Source organism: Choloepus didactylus, chromosome 3 (assembly GCF_015220235.1).
Source record: "Choloepus didactylus isolate mChoDid1 chromosome 3, mChoDid1.pri, whole genome shotgun sequence".
In the NCBI taxonomy this organism is placed as follows: domain Eukaryota; kingdom Metazoa; phylum Chordata; class Mammalia; order Pilosa; family Megalonychidae; genus Choloepus; species Choloepus didactylus.
The window spans coordinates 81,044,288-81,068,020 of record NC_051309.1 but is presented as its reverse complement, the minus strand read 5'-3'; the positions used below and the strand labels follow the sequence as shown (position 1 = coordinate 81,068,020).

Here is a 23,733-nt window from a genome sequence, read left to right as displayed (position 1 = left end):
CCCTTTTCTTGGGAAGTTGTGGCATTTAGCAAATTTTCTCAGCCACTAGACTTATTGCTTTGTGTCTCAGAGCTATCTTAGCTCTGCTCTTGCCTGGGCCCAAACTGCAAGTCTTTGAGGCTTTCTGTAATAGGCTTCTTAGAGTAATTGTTTTAGAACAAGAGAAAAAGATAAAAAAAAAAAAAAAAAAAAAAGAAGAGCCCTCCTTGCATATCTAATGGACTACTGAAATGCTAAGAGACAAGGAGATTAGGGCCATTAAGGAACAATCAAGAAAGCAGAGAAACCAGCTCTTCAAACCAGGGACCTTACCCTCTGGATTTGCATATAGCCTAACTCTGCCTGAGCCCTGCCCTTTTCCATTTTACGTTCCCAAGAACTCCAAAAAGTCTCTGTTTTTATTTTTGGGTGTTTTTTTTTTTTTTTTTTTTTGCTGTTTTTGCTAGCCTATCTCCTTCCTGCTGGGTTGACTGCTCCTGGATTCTCTGATATCTGGTCTCAGTCCATCTATGTTTGGAGTTTCCATCAGCAGCCAGAGTTTTCAATCAGAGTCGCAACTGCAGTTCTCCCTCCTTGTTCCCAGTACAGACGGCCCCTCCTCCCATGGGACTGAGCCTGGCAGGTAGGAGCATGGGTCCCCTGGCCACGGGAACTTACAGATTTCGCTGATCTCAGCTGTTCCATGTGGTCATGAGTGTTGTATGAAGTATGCCCAAAGTCAAATTGCTCTGTGGTGTCTGGTCCACACAGTTCCTGGCTTTCTATCTACTGCCCTGGAGGAGTAACTAAAACCTACACCTCACCACTCCACCATCTTGCCCCCCCCCCCCCGAGCCACTTCTTATCCTCAATACAGTTCTCCCCAGCTTCATTTATGCAGCAAGGCAGGGGGGTCCAAACCATGGGGATGTCTAATCAGGGCACCAATTTTCCATTTGCAGTGAGGACTGCCAGCCCTGTGGTGGGTAGCATGCCCCATGTAGTGTGGCAGGGAAGGGGGCTTTAAGACCCAGTACTGCCAGCCATTCCCGGGGCTGCAGCTAGAATATACTGGGGCTGAGGCAGGTGTCCAACCTTTCAGCTCAGTCTCTCCTCAGTCCCTCTCTGACATGGGCCCACAAGTCCCTGGGCTTGGTGGAGGGTTCCTGGCAATTCCGTGCGGCACTCCTGCCTCGAGGCTGCCTATAGACTTTTGTGGAGGAGGAGTTGTGCTGTTACAAGCCAGATGAATCCCGTGTTCCCTTGAGGAAGCTCTCAGCCACAGTGCTATGAAGGGGTGGCTCCCAGTCAGCTGCAAAGATGGCTGCACAGGGCATGGAAACTAGCCTCTTCTGCAATCATCCACCTGTGGCAGCAGCTCATCCCTGGCTCTGGGCCTTCAGCTGCGGGTGCGCAAAGGGCTATCACCCAAGCCAGACACCGAGGCAGGATTCCAGGTCACGCAAGGCACTCCATGTGGCGACTGACCATGGCTACCTCTGCCAGCTCTTTGGCCACTCCCTGGGTCCCATTCTGACCTGCCTCCATACACAGACTCTGTTTCTCCCCGACGCAGTGCAAGTCTGGCTGCCGTTTCCCCAGCGGCTCTCCAGATCAAACACTTACACGACTCCACACACAGTCTCTCAGTTTCTCCAAGTGCTCAATCACTATGGATATACAAGTCCCCGCCCAGCTGGTGGAACCCTGGAACCACTATTCTGGAGCACTTTCTGTCTTTTATCTAGTGTTTTTCACAGAGGAGAATTTTGCTCTGTCTCTCCTAACCCACCATCTTGGATCTCTCCGCCATGTGAAAGAAAAGCCAAGGACCAAGGATTCCTACAGCTAGCCCCAGAATGCCATAGTCTTCACGTAGAAAGCACTGCCTTGCTGATAACTCAATTTCGGACTTCTCCTAGCCTCAAAAAAATGAGCCAATAAAGTACTGTTGTTTAAACCAACCCATTGTATGGTTTTGTTTTAGCAGCCAGGAAACTAATAAAAACAATGAATAATGTTATGTCACTAAATTTGATAAATTAGATAAACTGGACAAATTCCTCTAAAGTCACAAATAACCAAAGCTCATTTATGAACAAACAGATCACCTCAATAGCCTTACAAGAGCCCTGTATCTTCCAGAGAAATTGAATTTTAGTTAAAATACCATCTCACAAAGAATACCATCCCAGCCCTACATGGCTTCACTGGTAAATTCTATCCAACATGTAGGGAAGAAATAATAATTCTATACAAATTATTCTAGAAAATAGGAGAAAACTTATTCTATGAGGTCAGCATTACCCTGATACCAAATCCTGAGAAACACATTTCAAGAAAAGAAAATTACTGGCCAATATGATACAGACACAAAATCTTTAACAAAATTTTAGCAAATGAAATTCAATAATATAGCAAAGGATAATACAGCATGAAAAGCGGGGTTCTCCCCAAGAATGCAAGGTTGGGTTAACATTCAAAAATCAAGCATGTAACTCAACACATTAACAGTCTAAAGAAAAAAAAACATAGCTCAATTGATGTGGAAAATGCAGTGACAAAATTCAACATTCATTAATGAGTAAAAAAAAAAAAAACTCTAGAAAACCAGGAATGGAATGGAATATCATCAATTAACAAAGGGCATTTTTAAAAAACCTAGAACTACCCCAGGAACAAGACAAGGATGTCTGCTCTCACCATTTTTATTCAACATTGTACTGAAGGGTCTATCCAGCGCAATAAAGCCAGAAAAAAAATGGTTTCCAGATTAGGAAGGAAGAAGAAAAACTGTCTTTATTTGAAGATTGTCTATGTAGTAAATCCTAGGGCATCTATCAAATAACTAGAATTATAAGTGCAGTTGAAGACACTGGAGGATACAAGGTCAACATACAAAAATCAATTGTATTCCTATGTGCAAACAATGAACTGAAAATGAAATGTAAAATACTTATCAGCTATGAAAGCCTCAAAATACATTAAATTAGTATGGATAAATTTGACAAAAGAGTACAAGACCTATACAATGAAAATCACCAGACATTGCTAAGAGGAATTAAAGTCCTAAATAAATAGAAAGGCCTTAATCATGAATCAGAAGACTCTGTATAATTAAGATGCCAATACCAAAATAATGGAATCAACCTGTATGTCAATGAATATTTGTTATATTCAAAGAATGGAATATCATAAAGTGTGAAATGATTGAACTACAACCACACATTGTAATATTACATTAATGTTTTTGTTCTTAAGTTGGCTGGTAGGTTCACCACCATTCATTTTATTATTATATTTGAAAACCTATATATGTTATTTACATTCTCTTCTAAATCAAGTATTACATACATTTTTAAACTATAAGTAACACAGTTTCACACAACTTCAGAGGCAGAAAGAACTGCAGAGAACATCTAATTCAACCCTCTTATTCTACAGGTAAAGAAAAGGAGTCTATGGTTTAGTAACCATAAGTCACATAGCTAATAAAAGGTAGTAAGAGGACATGATCTAAGCCTTCAGACTCTTTGTATACAGGTTTTTTACCTTTTCCATTGCCCTCACACTATTTCCATGCCCCTAAACCACTCCTTTAGAGTAGAGAGGTGGGCTATATCCTACCTAGTGTACCTTGAAAAGACTCAGGCCAAAAGTTCTCTCATGCACTCCATCTCAGGATTTCCCTGAGCAACAGGCACAAAACATAAAGAGCTGAAGACTTGATAAAGCACTGATCCATCAGCAAAGGAAATCAGACTTAAACAGCAAGTAATTAGAGGGCTTTAGATTCTCAGAAATCTAAGTTCAAAAGGTGCTACAGCAACTGCAAACAGAAAGTAGAAGAATAAGAAATGGTTAGATTGTCAGACAAAAATCATACCAATAGGGAATTCTAGTTAATATGGCATTCTGAATATTTGTGTTTTATTCCTGCTTTCTCATGAAACATCACTAAATTACTGCAAAGGAATAAACATGGTATTAACCTACAAGGACAAAGAGAAATCAGAGAGGAAACAACAGCTAACAAGCAATGTCAAATTAATTTGGGGAGATGAAAAGAAGATGGAAGACTTAATGGAGCCTTTCAGGGAGGAAGCCAACAATAAAGTAGATTCCTACCTCAGAATTCCTTAAAGGCTCAGGATTGGTGGTGCTAGATAGACTGGGGTTGGAAATAGGAAGATTGGTTGAAATTCTACGTTAAGAAGCAGTTGATGGAGTTTGGAGAAGACCTGCTTGAGAGCACCACCAGCTGGTAGGTGAGGGAAACTGCACGTCAGAAAGCTGTACCTCAAGAGTGCCATCTGTTGGTAGGTTAGGGAAACTGCACTCCAACCAGCTATACCTCAAGAGCACCACCTTCTGGTAGGATTGGGAAACTGCACTCCAAGAAACCAAATTATATATGTAAGTTCAATTAATTCTGCACTTCCCAAAATAACCCTATCAAGATAAGTAAATGCCCCCAAAGCCAGCAGAAAATTACAAAGCACCTGAAGGATACAGAAGATATGGATAAGCCAAACGAACAAATTAAAAAGCTGGAAGAGACACAAAATTTGGAGCAATTAATCAAAGAAGTATGCACAAATATCAATATTATGGCTCAGGATATAAAAGACATGAAGAAGTCCCTAGAAGAGCATAAAGAAGAATTTGCAAGAGTAAATAAAAAAATGGATCTTATGGAAATAAAAGATACTGTCAATCAAATTAAAAATACTCTTGAGACACATAACACCATATTTGAAGAAGGAGAGGAACTACTTAGTGACCTCAAAGAAAGGAGATGGAAAGTGAAAGCACAGAAGAATGAATGGTGAAAAGAAAAAAATGAAAAATTTGAAATGGAGCTCAGGGAAATGATGGACAACATGAAGCTCACAAATAAAAGCATCACTGGTGCTCCAGAAGGAGAAAAGAAGACTAAGGGCTGGGAAGAATATTCGAAGACATTGTGGGGAAAATTTTCCAACCCTTTTAAACAACATAAATATGCAAATTAAAGATGCCCAACAAACTCCAAAAGAGAATAAATCTACTCCAAGACATATACTAATTAGATTATCAAATGATGAAGGAGAGACTTCTGAAAGCAGTGAGAGAAGTGATTCACCACATACAAGGGAAACAACATAAGACTAAGTACTGACTACTCAGCAGGCACCATGGAGGCAAGAAGGCAGTGGTATGACATATTTCAGATTCTGAAAGAGAAAAATTGCCATCCAAGAATTCTTTATCCAGCAAAGCTCTACTTCAAAATTGAGGGAGAGGTTAAAATTTTCACAAACAAATGCTGAGAGAATTTGTTAACAAGAGAACTGCCAATAAATACTACCAGCTGAGAAAAAAAGAACAGAGAGAGAGGTCTAGAGAAGAGCACAGAACCGAAGAGTTATTAGTAAGAGTAATTTGAAGAAAAAAAAAAGAGGGAAAAAAATAGATCTAGCAACTAAAAACCAAAGGATAAGATGACTGGTTCAAGAACTCCCTTTACAGTAATAACTCTGAATGTGAATGGATTAAACTCTCCAATTAAAAGATACAGACTAGTAGAATGAATTAAAAAAAATATGACCCAGCAATATTCTGTTTACAAGAGACTCATCTTAGACCCTGTGACACAAAGAGACTGAAAGTGAAAGGATGGAAAAAAATATTCCACACAAACTGCAATCAAAACAAAGCTGGAGTAGCTATACTAATATTGGACAAAACAGGCTTTAAACGCAAAGATGTCATAAGAGATAAAGGAGGACACCATATATTAATAATAAAAGGGATAATTCACCAAGAAGAAATAACAATTATAAATGTTTATACACTCAATCAAGGAGCTCCAAAATACATGAGACAAACATTGGCTAAACTGAAGGGAGCAACAGACACATCTACAATAATCATGGGAGACTTTAATACAACATTCTCTTCTATAGATAAAACTAGACAGAGGACCAAAAACGAAATTGAGAACCTGAACAATATGATAAATGAATTAGACTTAATAGACAGTTATATCCCAAAGTACCAGGGTATACATTCTTCTCTAGTGCCCATGGAATCTTTTCCAGGATAGATCATACGCTGGGGCACAAAAATGTCTTAATAAATTAAAAAATATTGAAATTATTCAAAGCACATTCTCTGACCACAATGGAATGCAACTAGAAATCAACAACCACCAAAGAACCAGATCTTTCACAACTATATGCAGGTTAAACAACACACTCCTAAACAACCAGTGGGTCAGAGAAGAAACTGCAAGAGAAATTGGTAAATATCTAGAGACAAATGAAAATGAGAACACAACATATCAAAACCTGTGGGATGCAGCAAAGGCAGTGCTGAGAGGGAAATTTATAGCTCTAAATGCATATATCAAAAAGCAAGCAAGAGCTAAAATTAAAGACCTAACTGAACAACTGAAGAGGTGAGAGAATGATCAGCAAACTAACCCTAAAGAAAGTAAAACAAAAGAAATAACAAATATTAAAGCAGAAATAAATGAGCTGCAGAACAAAAAACAACAGAATAAATAAAACCGTAAGTTGGTTCTTTGAGATCAACACGATTGAACAGACCCTTAGCTAAACTGACAAAGCAAAAAAAGAGAAAAGACACAAATAAACAGAATCAGAAATGAGAAGGGGATAATTACTACAGATTCTGAAGAAATAAAAAAATTATAAGAGGATACTATAAACTATATGCCAACAAGCTAGACAATTTAGACGAAATGGACAAGTTCCTGGAAACACATGAACAACCTAGACTGATCCAAGAAGAAACAGAAGACTCAACAAACCAATCACAAGCAAAGAGATCCAATCAGTCATCAAAAATCTACCTACAAATAAAAGCCCAGGGCCAGATGGCTTCACAGGGGAATTTTACCAAACTTTCCAAAAAGAACCGACACCATTCTTGCTCAAACTCTTTCAAAAAATTGAAGAAAAAGGAACACTACCTAACCCATTTTATGAAGCTAATATCACTCTGATACCAAAACCAGATAAAGACACTACCAAAAAAAAAGGAAAACTATAGGCCAATCTCCCTAATGAATATAGATGCAAAAATCCTAAACAAAATACTTGCAAATCAAATCCAAAGACATATTAAAAGAATTATATATCACAACCAAGTGGGGTTCATTCCTGGAAGCAAGGGTGGTTCAACATAAGAAAACCAAATAATGTAATTCAATACATTAACAAATCTAAAGGGAAAAAATCAAATGATCACCTCGATAGACACTGAAAAAGCATTCAACAAAATTCAACATCCCTTTTTGATAAAAACACTTCAAAAGGTAGGAATTGAAGGAAAGTTCCTCAATACGATAAAGGGCATATACGAAAAACCCACAACCGGCATAGTACTCAATGGTGAGAGGCTGAAAGCCTTCCCCCTAAGATTGGGAATGAGACAAGGATGCTGACTGTCACCTCTATTATTCGACATTGTGCTAGAAGTTCTAGCCAGAGCAATTTGCCAACATAAAGGTATAAAGGTATCCAAATTGGAAAGGAAGAAGTAAAGCTGTGGTTATTTGCAGATGATATGATCTTACATTTGAAAAATTCTGAGAATTCAACCACAAAGCTACTTGAGCTAATAAACAAATTCATCAGAGTGGCGGGATATAGATTAATGCACATAAGTCAGTAATATTCCTATACACTAGTAATGACCTAACTGAAGAGGCAGTCAAAAAAAAAATTCCATTCACAATAGCAACTAAAACAATGAAGTACCTACGAATAAACTTAACCAAGGACGTAAAAGACCTCTACACAGAAAATTGCAAAATTTTACTACAAGAAATTAAAAAGGACCTAAATAGGTGGGAAAATATTCCACACTCATGGATAGGAAGACTAAATATTGTTAAGATGTCAATTCTACCCAAACTGATGTACAGATTCAATGCAATCCCAATCCAAATTCCAACAACCTACTTTGCAGACTTGAAAATGCTAGTTATCAAATTTATTTGGAAGGGAAAGGGGCCTCAAATTACCAAAAACATCCTACTATAAAGCTACAGTGGTCAAAACAGTATGGTATTGGCATAAAGATAGACATATTGATCAATGCAATAGAATTGAGAGTTCAGAAATAGACCCACAGATACATGGTTGACTGAGTTTCGATAAGACCCCCAAATCCACTGAACTGGGACAGAACAGTCTCTTCAACAGATGGGGCTGGGAGAACTGGATATCCATATTCATAAGAATGAAAGAGGACGCCTACCTCATACCCTATACAAAATTAACTCAAAGTGAAACAAAGACCTCAATATAAGAGACAGTGTCATAAAACTCCTAGAAGATAATGTAGGGAAACATCTTCAAGATCTAGTATTAGAAGTTTGCTTCTTAGACTTTACTCCTAAAGCACAAGCAATGAAAGAAAAAAATAGATAAATGGGAACTCCTCAAAATCAAAAGCTTCTGTACCTCAAAGGAATTTGTCAAAAAGGTGAAGAGGCAGCCAACACAATGGGAGAAAATATTTGGAAACCCTATATCTGATAAGAGACCAATATCTTGCATATATAAAGAAATCCTACAACTCAATGACACTAGTACAAACAGCCCAATTATAAAATTGGCAAAAGATATGAAAAGACATTTCTCATAAGAGGAAATACAAATGGCTAAAAAACACATGAAAAAATGTTCAACTTCACTACCTATTAGGGAGATGCAAATCAAGACCACAATGAGATATCATCTCATACCATTAAGAATGGTTGCCATCCAACAAACAAGAAACTACAAATGCTGGAGAGGATGTGGAGAAATTGGAACTCTTATTCATTGCTGGTGGGACTGTATAATGGTACAGCCACTCTGGAAGACAATTTGGGATTTCTCAGAAAACTAGATATTGAATTACCCTACGATTCGGCAATTCCACTTCTCGGTATATATCCAGAAGATATGAAAGCAGTGACACGAATAGGCATTTGTATACTGATGTTCATAGCAGCATTGTTCACAACTGTCAAGAGATGGAAACAATCCAAGTGTCCTTCCACAGAATAGTGGATAAACAAAATGTGGTATATACATACGATGGAATACTACGCAGCAGTTAAGAAACAACAAGATCTTGAAACTTATATGGCAACATGGATGAACCTTGAAGATATAATTGAGTGAAATAACTCAGATGCAAAAGGAGAGATATTATAATTACCACTTCTATGAACTATCTGAACAATGTAAAATCAATGTCTTATAAAGTAAGAATATTGGGGACCTAGTGATAGACAGTAGCTAGGGAAGGGGAATGATAATCTAATATGTTTAAATATGTTAATGATGGTGAATTAAAAGGTACTGTAATGGATAGGGGTGATGATTGTTTGTTAATGGGATTATAAGTATCAGAGCTGTACTGAAGGCGAATAGGAAAGAAAGGGGTTGTTTAAAGGCATGTTTCCCACAGATCAGCACCACAAATATAGATAGGTGCTTGCATGATATACTTCTAAGGTATGACACTAGCACAAAGAGTTGACAACAGAAGCATACAGGAGAAAAATCTATACATTGTATACTAGGGACTGTAATTAACAGGAATACCTTACTAGTATTACACAAATATTAGGGACAATAATTAAGGGCTGACAAGAGCTATGAGATGTTTTACATCATGAGAATTGTTTAAAATGGATAGTGATGAGGATTGTACAACTAAGTGATGATAATGTGAGATATGGATGGATTATCATGGCTATAACATATGCTATGTGAACTTAGGAACCCCCTACTTTTTAAGTCAAGCCATTGATGTTGAGGCTTGCTCAGGTTAAACTTATGGCTGTAAAGAGGAGGCTGAGCCCACCTGAAATTATGCCTAGGAGTCACCTCCAGAGAACCTCTTGTTGCTCAAATGTGGACTTTCTCTCTCTAAGCCTAACTCTACAAATAAATTCATCACCCTTCCCCTGACGTGGGACAGGACCCCCAAGATGAATGAGCCTCCCTGGCGACGTGGGACATGGATTCCGGGAATGAGCCTGACTCCAGCATTGAGGGATGGAGAATGTCTTTTTGACCAAAAGGGGGGAAAGAAAGGCAACAAAATAAGGTTCTAGTGGCAAAGAGAAGTCAAATAGAGTCAAGAGGTTATCCTGGAGGTTACTCCTATGCAAGCCTCACCTACATACGCCAAATGACCACAATATGATAAGCCCAAGTCAACAGGAGTCCCCAAAACCTTCAAGAATATCAGGATCCCTATCTGGGACTCTATAAAAGTTTCACTCACTAAGTGTATTCATCAGAAATTTAAATACTTCAGAATGCTCCTATGCTAGCTAAGTCCCAAAACCCAGAGGCAATAGCCTTTTCAAGAACATCAACTAGATGTGTCCCCTTTGCACATAAAGTTGACATCCCTTTTCAACAGGGGTATATGAATCTTTATATAATTTACTTTTTCTAGTTGCTAGGGTATTAGAATAGTTGGAAGGAAATAATTGAAATGGTGGAACTGTAACCCATAGTATCCTTTGAAATTTGTTCTGCAGCTATTTATTAAATTGTAATTTGAAAGCTATAACTTTTTGTATATATGTTAGATTTCATATAAGGAAATAACTGAAACTATGGTACTATAACTCATAATAATTTTGGAAATTTCCTATATATCTACTTGTTAAATCATACTTTGAAAGATATTACCATTATGAATATATTATATTTCATAATAAGGAAGTAACTTATTGTCACCTATAATATTCTTTGAAATTTGCTATTTGTTAAATTGCACCTGGAAAGCTATCATTTTTATGTATGTATGTTATATTCTACAATAAAAAATATGATAAAAATAAAAGAAGCAGTTGATCTCAAAACTCTTTTTCCTTGACCCTGGCAGGAGACTGGAATAAAGTCTATTCTCTGGAGGCAACAAATCGGCAAAATTCTCAGGAACTTAAGCACAACTGAAGGCAACAGAGAAGCATAGAGCAAAAAAACAGAGGGTCTGCATAAAGATCCTTCTTTCTCCAAGTCCTCCTTCTCTAAATTCCCAGCATATTGGAGATGAGGCATTTTCTCCAACCAGGAGAAAACCAAAAGCTTTCTCTCTGAGGAAACTGGTCAGCCCAAGAGAATAAGCTTACAGATACCGACGTTAGGAAGTGTCCCAACAAACCCACTTCCTCTCCCCGTTCTCCAACTGTACAGTTTCCTATCAAGCTAAATCTGAACTGACAGGTAAGACTCACTAACACTAAAGGACAGTCTCTAACATTAAAAACAGAGATTAAAAACAGCAAACAAAAGGAATTCTGTAAAAATAAGGACAATACGAGGAGCAGAAGAAAACATACACACAATAAAACACCTAAATCATAATTGATATCATTAGAAAGTTACTGTGTAATGAAACAAAAATAGGAATGAATAAAAAGTGAACACTCAGAGAGCAATAATGAGTATCAAAATTAAATATATGATATATATTTTTAAAAACTCTAATGATAGGTTGGAAGATAAACATGGGGAAATTTCTCAGAAAGCACAATAAAAATACAAAGAGAAGGAAAACAGGAGAGAAACTTTTCAGAAATCAAGCTAAGAAGTCCATCATTCAACTCACTGTTCCAGGGAAAACAGAGAAAATAAAGAATCATCAAAGACAAAACTTTCCAAGAACTTAAGAACGTGAGTTTCCAAGATTGAATAGGACCATGAAGTGCCCTGAAAAATGAATAAAAGAACCATACCACACCCTTGAGTTCTATTACATCTAGACAATCAAACTCATCCCACCACACAAGGGCCTCGATATTCAGAATGACACAGGCCAGGGAATAAATACAGCATGCTATCCAGGCAGCTTCAGACGTGTCGCTTCAGTGGGAGTCCTCATAGCAGTTCAGACTCCCCAAGTGACAGCTCAGGTTTGAAGGTGGGTATGAAAGCCACTATGGTTAATTAGAAGTCCCAAATAGGAACAGACATCGACATAGCTTTCAGCAAGGGGAACATCTGACTACCACATTCAGGGAAGCCCAAAGCTATGTCTTCTCACCATGTATTTATAATTCATCAACAGTCCTCCCAATCCAGGTGCAATTTTCCACTTTCGGGTCAGTTTTAACCATAATGACTATAGCTGATTACATAGCTAAATTCCACTTTTACCAAGTTTTCTAAGGAAACAGTATAGAAGAAGGCTAACTTGATTTTTCCCTGAAGGAGAAAGGGGTTTGTTTCTTTTTACCCACAGTTCATTCCCATGATCTTGGATTAATACCAAGATTAATATTCATGACAGGATTTGTATTAATGAATGGGACCTCTACTTCCTAACCAACTGGACTATTTTTTTAGTTAGCTAGTTTTTGTAAAGCCCACAGTACACTTTTATCATGGAAATCATAGGCAAGTGTATAACAATAACACAGGACAGTGTTTAGCACACTAAGTACAGCACAATATATTTATCATTTTAGAAATACTGTTTTCATCCAGAGGCACAGTCATATCCAGTCACAACAGAACAAGGTTCCAATTATATCCTTCTGGCTTAGGCTTTTAAAATCCCTGGTCACTGTCCTTTATAGTGTCTCAAACAGCTATCTTTAATCATCACGTTAGGGAATTTTTGACCCCGCATTCTCATTAGTTATCTCTAGATGGCAGGGCAGCATAGGACATTGGTTTGACTCCAGCCTAGGGTTAAATCAACAAATAATGCAGACTTTATCAGGGCTGTCCAAATAAATGGTACATTGTGAGCCACCACAAATGCCTTCTACTTTGAACATCATGCAGCTGTGTAACTGCCTGACCTTGTGGGCAGGCCCACAGCGTTTATGCCCACTCCCCTCCCCATTCTCCCCACTCAGGGATCACATTTACTTCTTCAAGCCAATAAAAACTCAGGCTCTTTCAGAATAAACCCAATGGCTCCACTCCTTTTGTCATATTACAATCTCACTCACAAACATGGACTCTGGTGCCCACCTCTGCCCGTGCTTGATGTGGCCTGTAGCCACTGCAGCCAGGGCTTTTTTTATTTTTATTTTTTAAAATCTCCAATGTCTTCACAAATGGCATTTGGCCAATTGCATCAAGAGCACCAAAAGTGGTATCACTTCCATTAGCCCAGCTCTAACTGGGTTTCTGATGGTGATGTGCTATTGAAGTTCAACAGTCTCTCCAGAAAACTAAAAAAAAAAAAAGGCCCTGATTTGTAGTGTTTGCTGATTTCCATGGTATAAATACTCACAACATGGCCAATTTCAAGCTACTGATGTAAAATCATCGAGCAAAGAATTGGGAAAAAAGATGCAAGTCCACAGCAGCTCCCATGTGCTGGTATGAGCCCGCCCCAGCTGACATGGTTTTTGGTCAAGTTCAATGTATGGTGAGGGGAATGGGCAGTTTTCCTCTCAGCACAATTTTCTCTAGCTTTCATTTGCTTCCTCTAGGAGAACAGTTAACCCCACTCACATGCTAATCAAGGTCAGGTCTACAGTAAGGTAAGGAGGCTCCCAGAGCACAAAATTTAAGGAGGCCCTCACTCTCAGGATCATGCCAAGTACAGGGTGGTGTAAGTGTACAACCTGAAAGTGAGGGCCTCCTTAAATTTTGCACCTCAGGTACCTCGCTGGCCTCAGTGAGGCTTCATCCTACTCCTAGTTCTGTGACACTTCTGCCATCAAATCCTAAGTGTATCAGCCACCCATCCAGGAGTTGATGTCTCACCAGCACTTCCCCTACCCATCCTTTAAATCTCATAATGCCTTGGCCATACTGAGTAAGTGTGAAATTCTATACCAATTCTGGTGCTCCAATGTAATACTCACTCTGACAGCAGCCATGATTTGGTGTTCAACTAGACAATCACACTCACAAGACCCCCAAAAGGCCATCTCCTCAACAGTTTATTCAGTTTTACAGAAGAACGCAACATAGAGCATATAGCATACTGCTTAGCAGCAGAGCAACATCAATTATGCCCCTTTAGGGCAAGTTCTCACAGCTGTCCAGAGCTGTTCTTTACTCCCCCAAACAACAGCTCAGATACAGCAGAACAAACTTGCATAGGCAGGAGCCACCTTGGCTTAGTAGCCTCATGCCACATATAGAAGCCAATATTGCTGTTACCAGAACACAGACGTCCTTCCCAAGACTCAACAAGGAGAACGCCAGGATAAGTCATACCATATTCAGGGACCCAAAGCTATAGCCTCCCCTCACCCCTACCCCCATATTTATAGTTCATTAGAATCCTCTCAGTTTAGATGCACTTTACCAATCAGGGTTTATGTTAACCATAGGCTGTGCTGCATGATTACACAGTTGTCATTCCAGCTTTGGTAGATGACAGAGAAATAGTGCTTGGAGCAGGTCAATGGGAGGCCATTTACTCAGGAGGAAGGAGAAAGGATTTTATTAACCTTTTACCCATATACATCAAGGCACATTATCACAAAATTTCAGAATGTTGGGGATAAAGAAAACATCCTAAAAGCTTCCAGAGGTAAAAACAGATTTCATTAAAAGTTTTAGTCATTAGAATGGCTTCACACTTTTCAACAGAAACTAGAAGTCACTGGAGGAACATCTTCAAAATTCCAAAGGAAAATTATTTCCAAAACATAAATACAAGTCTACGTAAACTCTTACTCAAACCTAAGGTAGATTTTTCAGACTTGCAAAGTCTTAGGAAACTTATCTCAATGTCCCTTTCCTCAGAAAACTCCTGGAAAATGCCACTCCCCTGCCAAACAAAGGATTAATTCAAGAAAGAAGACTATGAAATCTAAGAAACTGGAGATCCTTTACAGGGGAAGAAGCAAAAGAAAGTCTCAGAATAGTAGTGAAGACAGATTTCAGGACATTCACAGACCTAAAGAGCATATCTTAGAGCAGGATGATGGGGAATCTGGGAGGGGCGTACCCAGGAAAAAAAAAAACAGAAATGAGAAAGTATCTGACATACTTGAATGTATTAAGTGGAGATTTATATTTCTATCGAAGAGTTTATGGTAAATTAGTGATGAGATATAAAAAACTAAGAAAAAAAATCTTAAAGCTAATGACCCTGGGGTAAAAGAGGTACTTAGGAAAGAAATATAACTCTGACTCAACTATGACTAGTCTTTTATTACACTGGGAGAATGGGAAGAGGGAAAATACACACATGTTGGGAAGAAAGACTTTGATTGTCAGATATGTCTAACTCCCTTCTCCCTTCCCTCCTTGTACTACAGAAATTTCTGATGTTGCTTTGGATGATTAAGTAACTGTTCTGGTCAGTGATCTGTATGCATAAGTTTACTAATGGTTTCTGGGAAAGCTTTTACTTTCATGACTAAAAGGACAGATTGGCTGCTGACCCCCTTTCTTCTTTTTGTCTTGAACATAGAGTGAGGCCTAGAGCTGTAAAAGTCACACTGAAAACAGGGAGCAACAAACCAACATGCTAAGGATGACAAAACAGAAAGAGCATGAAATACTGAGGATGCAGTTAAGCCACTGCATCAACTCTGGACAGCCTGCCTCCACACTTATTAAATGAAGCCCATCTGTCAAGTTTTCTATTACACCTGAAAGCTATAAAGGATTCCTAACTAATGCAATGATATATGAGAGCTAAATACACATCCTGTATAGTAGGAAGTCAATAGATGTCTAAAATTTAAAAATAAGAAATAACAAGTTTAAGCATGTAACTTAGAAATATGACAATATGTACCAGAAAAACATAGCTAAAAGAATTTAAAATGGATGCCACCGAGAAGTAGGAACTGGGGATGGTGAGGGGTGGGGTAAGGGACTGCTATTTTTCATTGTTAAGTCTTACAGTAGCGTTTTTCAACTTCAGCACTACTGACATTTTGGGCCAGATAATACTTTGGGCCCAAAAGAGGAACTGTCTTCTGCATTGTTTAGTAGTATGCCTGGTCTCAACCTACTAAATGCCAGTAGCAACCCCCCTCCCTAATTTGACAAGCAACCCCCCTCCCTAATTTGACAATCAAAAATGTTTCCAGACATTGTCAAATGTCCCTTGGGGGGCAAAATTGCCCCGGTATGAGACCACTGCCTTATAGTACTATTTTTAAAATTCTATAAATGTATTATTTTGATAAAATTGAATTACGGGAAAAGAAACTGAAGTACAAATGGTACTGGACTAGAAACTACCAATGTCATTTCTCCTTTCAAACACCTTTCTCTCTCTTCACCAGACCTTATCTTCCGAACCTAAGAACCCCATTTCTTCACTCCCAAACATGTACAACAGAACAGAGATACTTACCACCTAGAAACGCACACTCATAATGGCTGCAGGTCTTGTTTGTGCTTTGAAGGATAAGGTTATTGCCGCTCTCTTCCCGTAACACATAAAATACTTCATTCAGAGGTATTAAAACAACTCTTTCACTTTCTTTGTCAAAAAATTTTTCAATAGAAACTCCAAAGCATGTGTAGATGGTTAACAAAATGTGCTGGTCATTCGCAGCTTGAGGCTCAACTAAATATGCCAAGGTGAAGTGGCCAAACCTGGCTTGATTTAGCCTTCCCAATGTAAATGACATATTTTGGCTTGTTCTAAACACCACATTCCTGTAACTGTCCTCACAAGGTCGTCTCAGCAATTGCAGGGCTCTTGTCAGGTAAAAATGAAAAGCTTTGAACTGGAAGCCATAGATATAATCTTTTCGAGATTGGCCAGCCATTTTCACAGCTTCATTGAACAGCTGGTAAAAGGAACTTTGCTCTTGAGCTTGAGAAATATATGCCATCAGGGCTATTCCATGATTATCCTTAAAATTTACAGGGAGAAAGAGCTGAGTCTTCTGGGATTCCCACTTGGCTTTTGCATTTTCCCACACACTCTCAAAGAGCTGATGGCCTGCTTTTTCCTCCTTGAGCAGTTGGGGAACGTATTTGGTTTCCATCCTGTCAGTACATTTCAGGTATTCATCATCAAATGCATTAGCTGCCATGTCTAACATTTCAGCCTTCACCTTTAAACGGAAAAGAAATTAATACTCTTGAAATAAGGTGTTTGGTACATATAATTTTCTCTCACATTACTACTCCCTACCCTCTTATCTCTTTCCAAAATTCTCTCCTTACTTATAACCAATTCTGGATATGTTCTCATATAAGAAGTACATTCCATGGTTTTTGATAAATTTCCTCAGCCGTGACATTTTTATGAAAGAGTATACACTAGTTGGTGAGGGTTGTGCCTGTAACTCATTCATCTGAACATTGTGGTGCAGAGGAAGCAATGAATGTGAAATTGAAGAACTGGGTGGAAATTATGGCTTTGAGTAACATTCTTAATTATAATTTGTTAACTCAAGACTGTTGGGAGAATTTGAAATCCATGTGTGAAACATTATACATGATAAATAAATACAAATTGACAAGTATTGCCTCCTTTCTTTCGGTAAAGTCCTCCCTTGTCCATGTGGTTTGGGTAGGACTAATTCTGTATCTCCAGTCCCACAATAAGTAGGTGGTCCAGAGCTAGCAATCAGAGAACTCCCCTCTCCCCCGCAAAAAATGGTTCTTTCCTCCTCTAACATCATGTGCTGTAAAGATGCTATTGACTTCATGCTGCCAACATTTTTTTTTGTTCCATGGCAAATCCTGTCTGAAAAAAAAACCCAACAAAGAAAGGACTGAAGATCTGAAAGCTGGAGAGAAATATAAGGCCCCAAGAACATTCCTTGAGACCAGGAATCTAGCTGTGATGTCTGTTCTTGCTTTCTTTTCATTTCCCATCTGTATCTCAACTCTCTCAAATCTAGTTTCCCACCCCATTCCTCTGCCAAAATGGCTCTCACGAAGGGAGCATTACATCTTAGACTCCTTTGCAGATCACTAAATGTTGGAACTCCTCAAGTCTACTTGTTTTCTAACTCTCAACTCTATTCTTAGGCAATTATATACACGCCCACAATTTCAATCATAATCTAAACGCCTTTGACCTCTTCTGTGAGTACCTGACTTATATATATATTAACTGCCTATTTGATACCTCTGCTTGTGAATTTCTTAAAGACACTTCAAATGTAACATGTCCAAGACCAAACTGATGATCTTACTACTTATAACCACCACCACCACCACCAACCTGGTCTTTATTTAAGACCATCCATCCATTTGTGAAGCTCCTTCTCAGTCACCCCCTATTAAGTAATCCATCACTAAGACCTAATAAACTTCTCTAGAGAGCTTTCTATCTGCCAAGCACTATGTACTTTACATGCATTAACTCATGCAATTCTCAGGGCCAGCCTGTGAGGTAGGTACTATTATCACCCCCTTTTTAAATGAATATAGAAAGACTGAATAATTTATCTGGAATTGGATTTGAACCGAGGCAGTCTGGCACCAGAGTCTGTCCTCTTAACTAAAATGCTTTGTTGCCTCTAAGGAATGACAGTGTTTATAATGACGAAGACCGCTGGTAACATGCAGCACTTTTAACTTTTCAAAGAGCTTAATTTTGCCTTCATAATAACCTTTACGAAAACTTAGGCAGACAATTATTAATGCCATTTCACAAACGAGGGAACTGTGCCACATCAGAAACTGTCTTGATTACCAACCACATAGAATTCATCCAGGGACATCATTGGGACCCCTACACTCCTGGTTCTGTAGATCAGTTCCTTAATGAGGAAATAAGAGCTTCAGAAGATCAAATCACTGCCATCTTCAAGTCAAGAAATGCACTCTTCTCTATAGCACAGAATGTACCACAGTGCAGCTTGGGCAATAATGCCTGATTTATCTTTAAGACTTCAACACAGCCATAAGATATCATATCCTGAAACCACCTCCCACATTCCTCACATCATATCAGACTTGATCCAATGAGTTCCTGTCTTTTCCCTGTGGTTCTAACCAGTCTCTACATGTCTAACTTTAGACATCAAGCCTTTCTGGCCAGAGGCCATAGCTGATTGTGCGTTCTGTACAGTGAGTGTCTTGAGCAGTGACAAAGCTCACAAATGCCACCACCATGCAGGGACAACTGAATGGACACTAAGGAACAAGTACAAAAAATTATAAGAACAAGCTGATTGTATTTTCTTCATCTGCTTAAGCCACTGAAACAGAAGTCCAAACTGATGAAATCCAATTACCAAAATTTATTACAAAAATGTGGAAATGACCTAAATGTTCAGGAAGAGGAACTGATTAAACAATTATGGAATATTCATAGAACAAACACATTAAAATTATGTTGCAAAAGAATATTGAAAATGCAAGACAAAACCACAATGGTATTCCATCTCACACTCACTAAGCTGGTTATAATAAAAAGTGGAAAACAGCAAGTGTTGGCAAGGATGTAGAGAAATTGGAACTCTCATACATGGCTGGTGGGAATGTAAAATGGTGCAGCTGCTCTGAAAAATAGTATGGCAGCTCTTCAAAGAATTAAGCACAGAGTTACCATATGCAGCAATTCCACTCCTAGGTGGAATTTAGTTACAAGAATACTGACAACATATGTTCACACAAAAACACACAAATTTTCATAGTAGCATTATTTGCAACAGCGAAAATGTGGAAATAACCAAATGTCTGTCAATCGGTGAATGGATAAACAAAATGTATGTATATATATATATACAATGGAAAATTATTCAGCCATGAAAAGGAATGAAGTACTGTTACATGCTGCAACATGGATGAATCCTGAAAACAGACACAAAGCCAAGGCTATACACCAACAGGTTAAAAGTCCTTCCCTTTAAGTAGGAAAAATTATGGATGATTTTTACTTTCTTCTTTTTGCTTAGCTTTAATTTTTAAATTTTCTACAGTTAGCATGCATTCACATCTGTAAAATGAAAAAAGGAAAAGCTACTTCTAAAAAATATATTTACCCACCCTACCTGCTCCCATTTCCCATCGTCAACCCATATAGATGCTTCAGGCAATATTATATCAAGAGTTCCCATTCCAATGACCACATGCTTCCCATTCCAATCATTACCTGGAAGATGTCCATTAGGATCACAGCTGCCAGCAGCATGGTGACCACTTCAAAATGTCCTGTTTTCATTTTTCTCTTCTAAATTGAAGAAATTTAAATTTAGTGGACTTATAAGAGAGGTTTAAAGGAATAGAGCACTATATATATTTTCATTCTAGGTGAAAAGGATATCACAATGGTCAAAAAATGATCATCATTAAATTTTCAAAGTTGGAAGGGCCATTAGGGTTTTTCTAGTGGTCTCACACCCTTATTCTACATCTGAGAAAACAAAAACTCCAACAACTTAAGCAATTTGTTCACAATTAAATCTCTCCATTTCATTCTCCTCCAGACATATCACCTCTCCCATCACATTGTCACTGGTAGTCATATTTTCTTCCAATCTCTAAATCTCCCCTCAATATTACATAGGATATAACACAAATTAAAAAACAGCCATCTCAAATTGGTCTCTCAGCTCCCAATTTCCAAGAATTCCCCAGAAGTTAGTGTCCATGCATTTCATCCATTCTATCTTCTTTGCAAACCAAGTCATGCCCATTTGGGTAGGATGGAGAAGATGATGAGGTCAGCAGTAGTACAAAACAGTAGGTTATCAGAGGGGGACTCCTTCCCACAAAATATTCACAATCAAGAAAGTCCAAGTAAAGTAATTATCTTGCATAACTTTCTGAAGATAGGAATATGGGAATAAGAAGGAACTAGGCAGGCAGCAATTCTAAGATTATACAACTCTATCAGTTGGAATGCCCAAAATTCATTCCAGTGTTTATAAGACTAAAGTGAGTAAACAGGATTGTAAGGGCTACAGGTTCCCCAGAGCCACTGACCAATTCAATTAAGGGCTACATCAAATTAGGCTTCCTTTCACATAACTCCAACAAAGTTTACATTACTTGGAAATGAAACCTCTATTTTATCCTACCAATCACCTTACTCTAGCTTCTGAAAATAGGAATGAACAATACAGAAGAGGGGAATAGGCTTTCCTTTTACAGATCATTTTGGTCCCAGATTCCCATCTTCCTTCAGAAACTATTTCTTTCACTAAAGTTACAAAAATACAGTACTGAAATGGCACTCCTGGGTTAAGCTTCCTTCCCAAAAGAGGATCTGGCATCTAAAACTTGAAAGATACCTGTCACAAAGCAATATATGCCAAGCACGCTCTGGATCAGGGTATTTACTTTTCTTCACTTTTATAGTCCGAGTGGAAATACATAAAATGTTTACCTGGCTTTTGTGCATTTGGAGGAGGTTTAAATGATGCTAGGTCTCAAACTGAGTCCCCACTCTCAGTTGTGCTGAATGTGTCTTCAGGATGGGACGTGGTTGACATTGAGAGCTGAGAAGGGAATGCTTTTCTTTTTATAAACATCCCTAGCAAAGGCTTGGCAGTGGCACATTACCCCACTTGTGTTCTGCTATTTATATCTGGCCCCCACACTATCCCTTGGAATCACTGCTGTTAACACATGAAATCGCTAAGAGGCTTGTAAAGCCACGACAATTTCCTCTACACTTACAGCATGTTCAGTTATGGGGCATCAGATCTTATATGGAAAGCTTTCAGTCTTTCACCATTGAGTATGATGTTAGCTGTGGGTTTTTCATATAAGTCCTTTACCATGTTGAGGAAGTTTCCTTCTACTTCTATTTTTCAAAGTGTTTTTATCAAGAAAGAATGCTGGATTTTGTCAAATGCCTTTTCTGCATCTATTGAGATGATCATGGAGTTTCTCCCCTTCCTTTTATTATTGTGGTGTATTACATTAATTGGTTTTCTTGTGTTGAACCACCCTTCCATACCTGGGATAAAACCCACTTGGTCATGGTGTATAATCCTTTCAATGTGCTGTTGGATTCGATTTGCAAGTATACTGCTGAGGATTTTTGCAACCATAGTCTTAAGAAAAATTGGTTTGTAATTTTCTTTTCTTGTGGTATCTTTATCTGGATTTGGTATTAGGTGATGTTGGTTCCACAGAATGAGTCAGGCAGTGTTCCCTGCTGCTAAATTTTTTTAAAAGTTTGAGCAGGATTGGCAACAATTCTTGAAAGACTGATAGAATTCACCTGTGAAGCCATCTGGTTCTGGGCTTTTCTTTGTTGGGAGGTGTTGGTTGTGTGTGGTTTTTTTTGTTTTTTTGTTTTTTGTTTTTTTGTTTTTGTTTCTAGATTTTAAAAATCATCTATTGTTTGTCTATGTCCCTTTACATCTAGATTTCAAAATGCCATTTAACATTGAAGTGTCTTTGTACTTTCGACAGGACTTGAATTTTGGACAAGTGTTGGACCATCTAGAAAATTCTCTGGTACTTCCAGGTAGTCATTTAGCATGCACACAAGAATCTAGTTCCTAAGGAAATCTATGTTTATATAATATCCCCTTACAATTATTAATCATCTATATTTTACAAAACACTTCCAGATTCTTTATTTCATTTTATTGTTGAGAGGTTTTTGGTGACTGATTCAATCTCTTTACCTGTGATTGGTTTGTTGAAGTCTTCTATTTCTTCTGGAGTCAGTCTACATTGTTCTCATGTTTCTAGAAATTTGTCCATTTCATGTAAGTTATCTAATTTGTTGGCATACTGAGTATCCTCTTATGCTACTTTTTACTTCTATGGGATCAGTAGTAATGTTCTCCCTCTCATTTCTAATTTTCTCTGCATCTTTTTTCTTTATCAGTCTAAATAAGGGTTTGACAATTTTATTGTTCTTTTCAAAGAACTGAAATATGATTTTTAAATTTTTCTATATTTTTTTTAAATTCTCAAATTCATGTATTTTTGCTCTGATCTTTATTTCCTTCCTCCTGCTCTTTTGGGATTATTTTGCTGTTCTTTTTCTATTTCCTTCAGGTGTGCAGTTTGGTCCTTGATTTTAGCTTTCTTCTTTTTTAATGTAAGCATTTAGGGCTACAAATTTCCCCCTTAGGTCTGCTTCGCTGCATCCCGTAAGTTTTGATATGTTGTGTTCTCATTTTCATTCATCTTAAGATTTTTACTGAATTCCCTTGCAATTTCTTCTTCAACCCACTGATCGTTTCAAAGTGTGTTATTTACTTCCATACATTTGTGCATTTTCCAGTTCTCCACCTGTTACTGATTTCCAGCTTAATTCCATTACATTCATAGAACATGCTTTGTATAATTTCAATATGTTTAAATTTATTGAGACCTGATTTGTGACCCAAAATGTGGTCTATCCTGGAGAATCATCCGTGTGCATTTGAGAAGAATGTATATTCTGCTGTTGATGTTGGGGGTGGGGCAATGTTCTGTATATGTCTGTCAGGTCTGGTTCACTTATCATATTATTCAAGTTCTCTGTTTCCTTATTGTTCTTCTGTCTAGATGTTCTACCTATTGATGATAGCAGTGTACTGATGTCTCCAACTATTATCACAGAGGTGCCCATTTCTCCCTTCAGTTTTGCCAGTGTTTGCCTCATGTATTTTGGGGCACCATGGTTAGGGGCATAAATGTTTATGACTGTTATTTCTTCTTGATGGAGTGCTCCTTTTATTAATATATAGTTTTCTTCTTTGTCTCTTATAACAGCTCTTGAGTGTTATAGTATATTATTGTATCTACTCATCAGCTCTTTTTTTGTTACTATTTGCATGAAATATCTTTTTCCAACCTTTCACTTTCAACCTATTTATGAATTGGGGTCTAAGGTAAGTCTCTTGTAAACAACGTATAGTTGGATCAT

At 38.0% G+C, this 23,733-nt stretch overlaps 1 protein-coding gene across 4 annotated transcripts in view; it reads right to left on the bottom strand.

The window, feature by feature from the left end:
- The window catches only part of ART3 (ADP-ribosyltransferase 3 (inactive)), a 161,540-nt gene that overhangs the window by 49,157 nt on the left and 88,650 nt on the right, over positions 1–23,733 (bottom strand). For all 4 annotated transcript variants that reach the window (XM_037830007.1, XM_037830009.1, XM_037830010.1 and 1 more), the window contains 2 exons: positions 20,008–20,085; positions 16,297–17,008 (listed from right to left, as the gene is read on the bottom strand). In XM_037830007.1, the coding sequence (XP_037685935.1) occupies positions 16,297–17,008; positions 20,008–20,076 (781 nt within the window). In that variant the 5' untranslated portion in view covers positions 20,077–20,085. The remainder of the gene's footprint in view (positions 1–16,296; positions 17,009–20,007; positions 20,086–23,733) is intronic.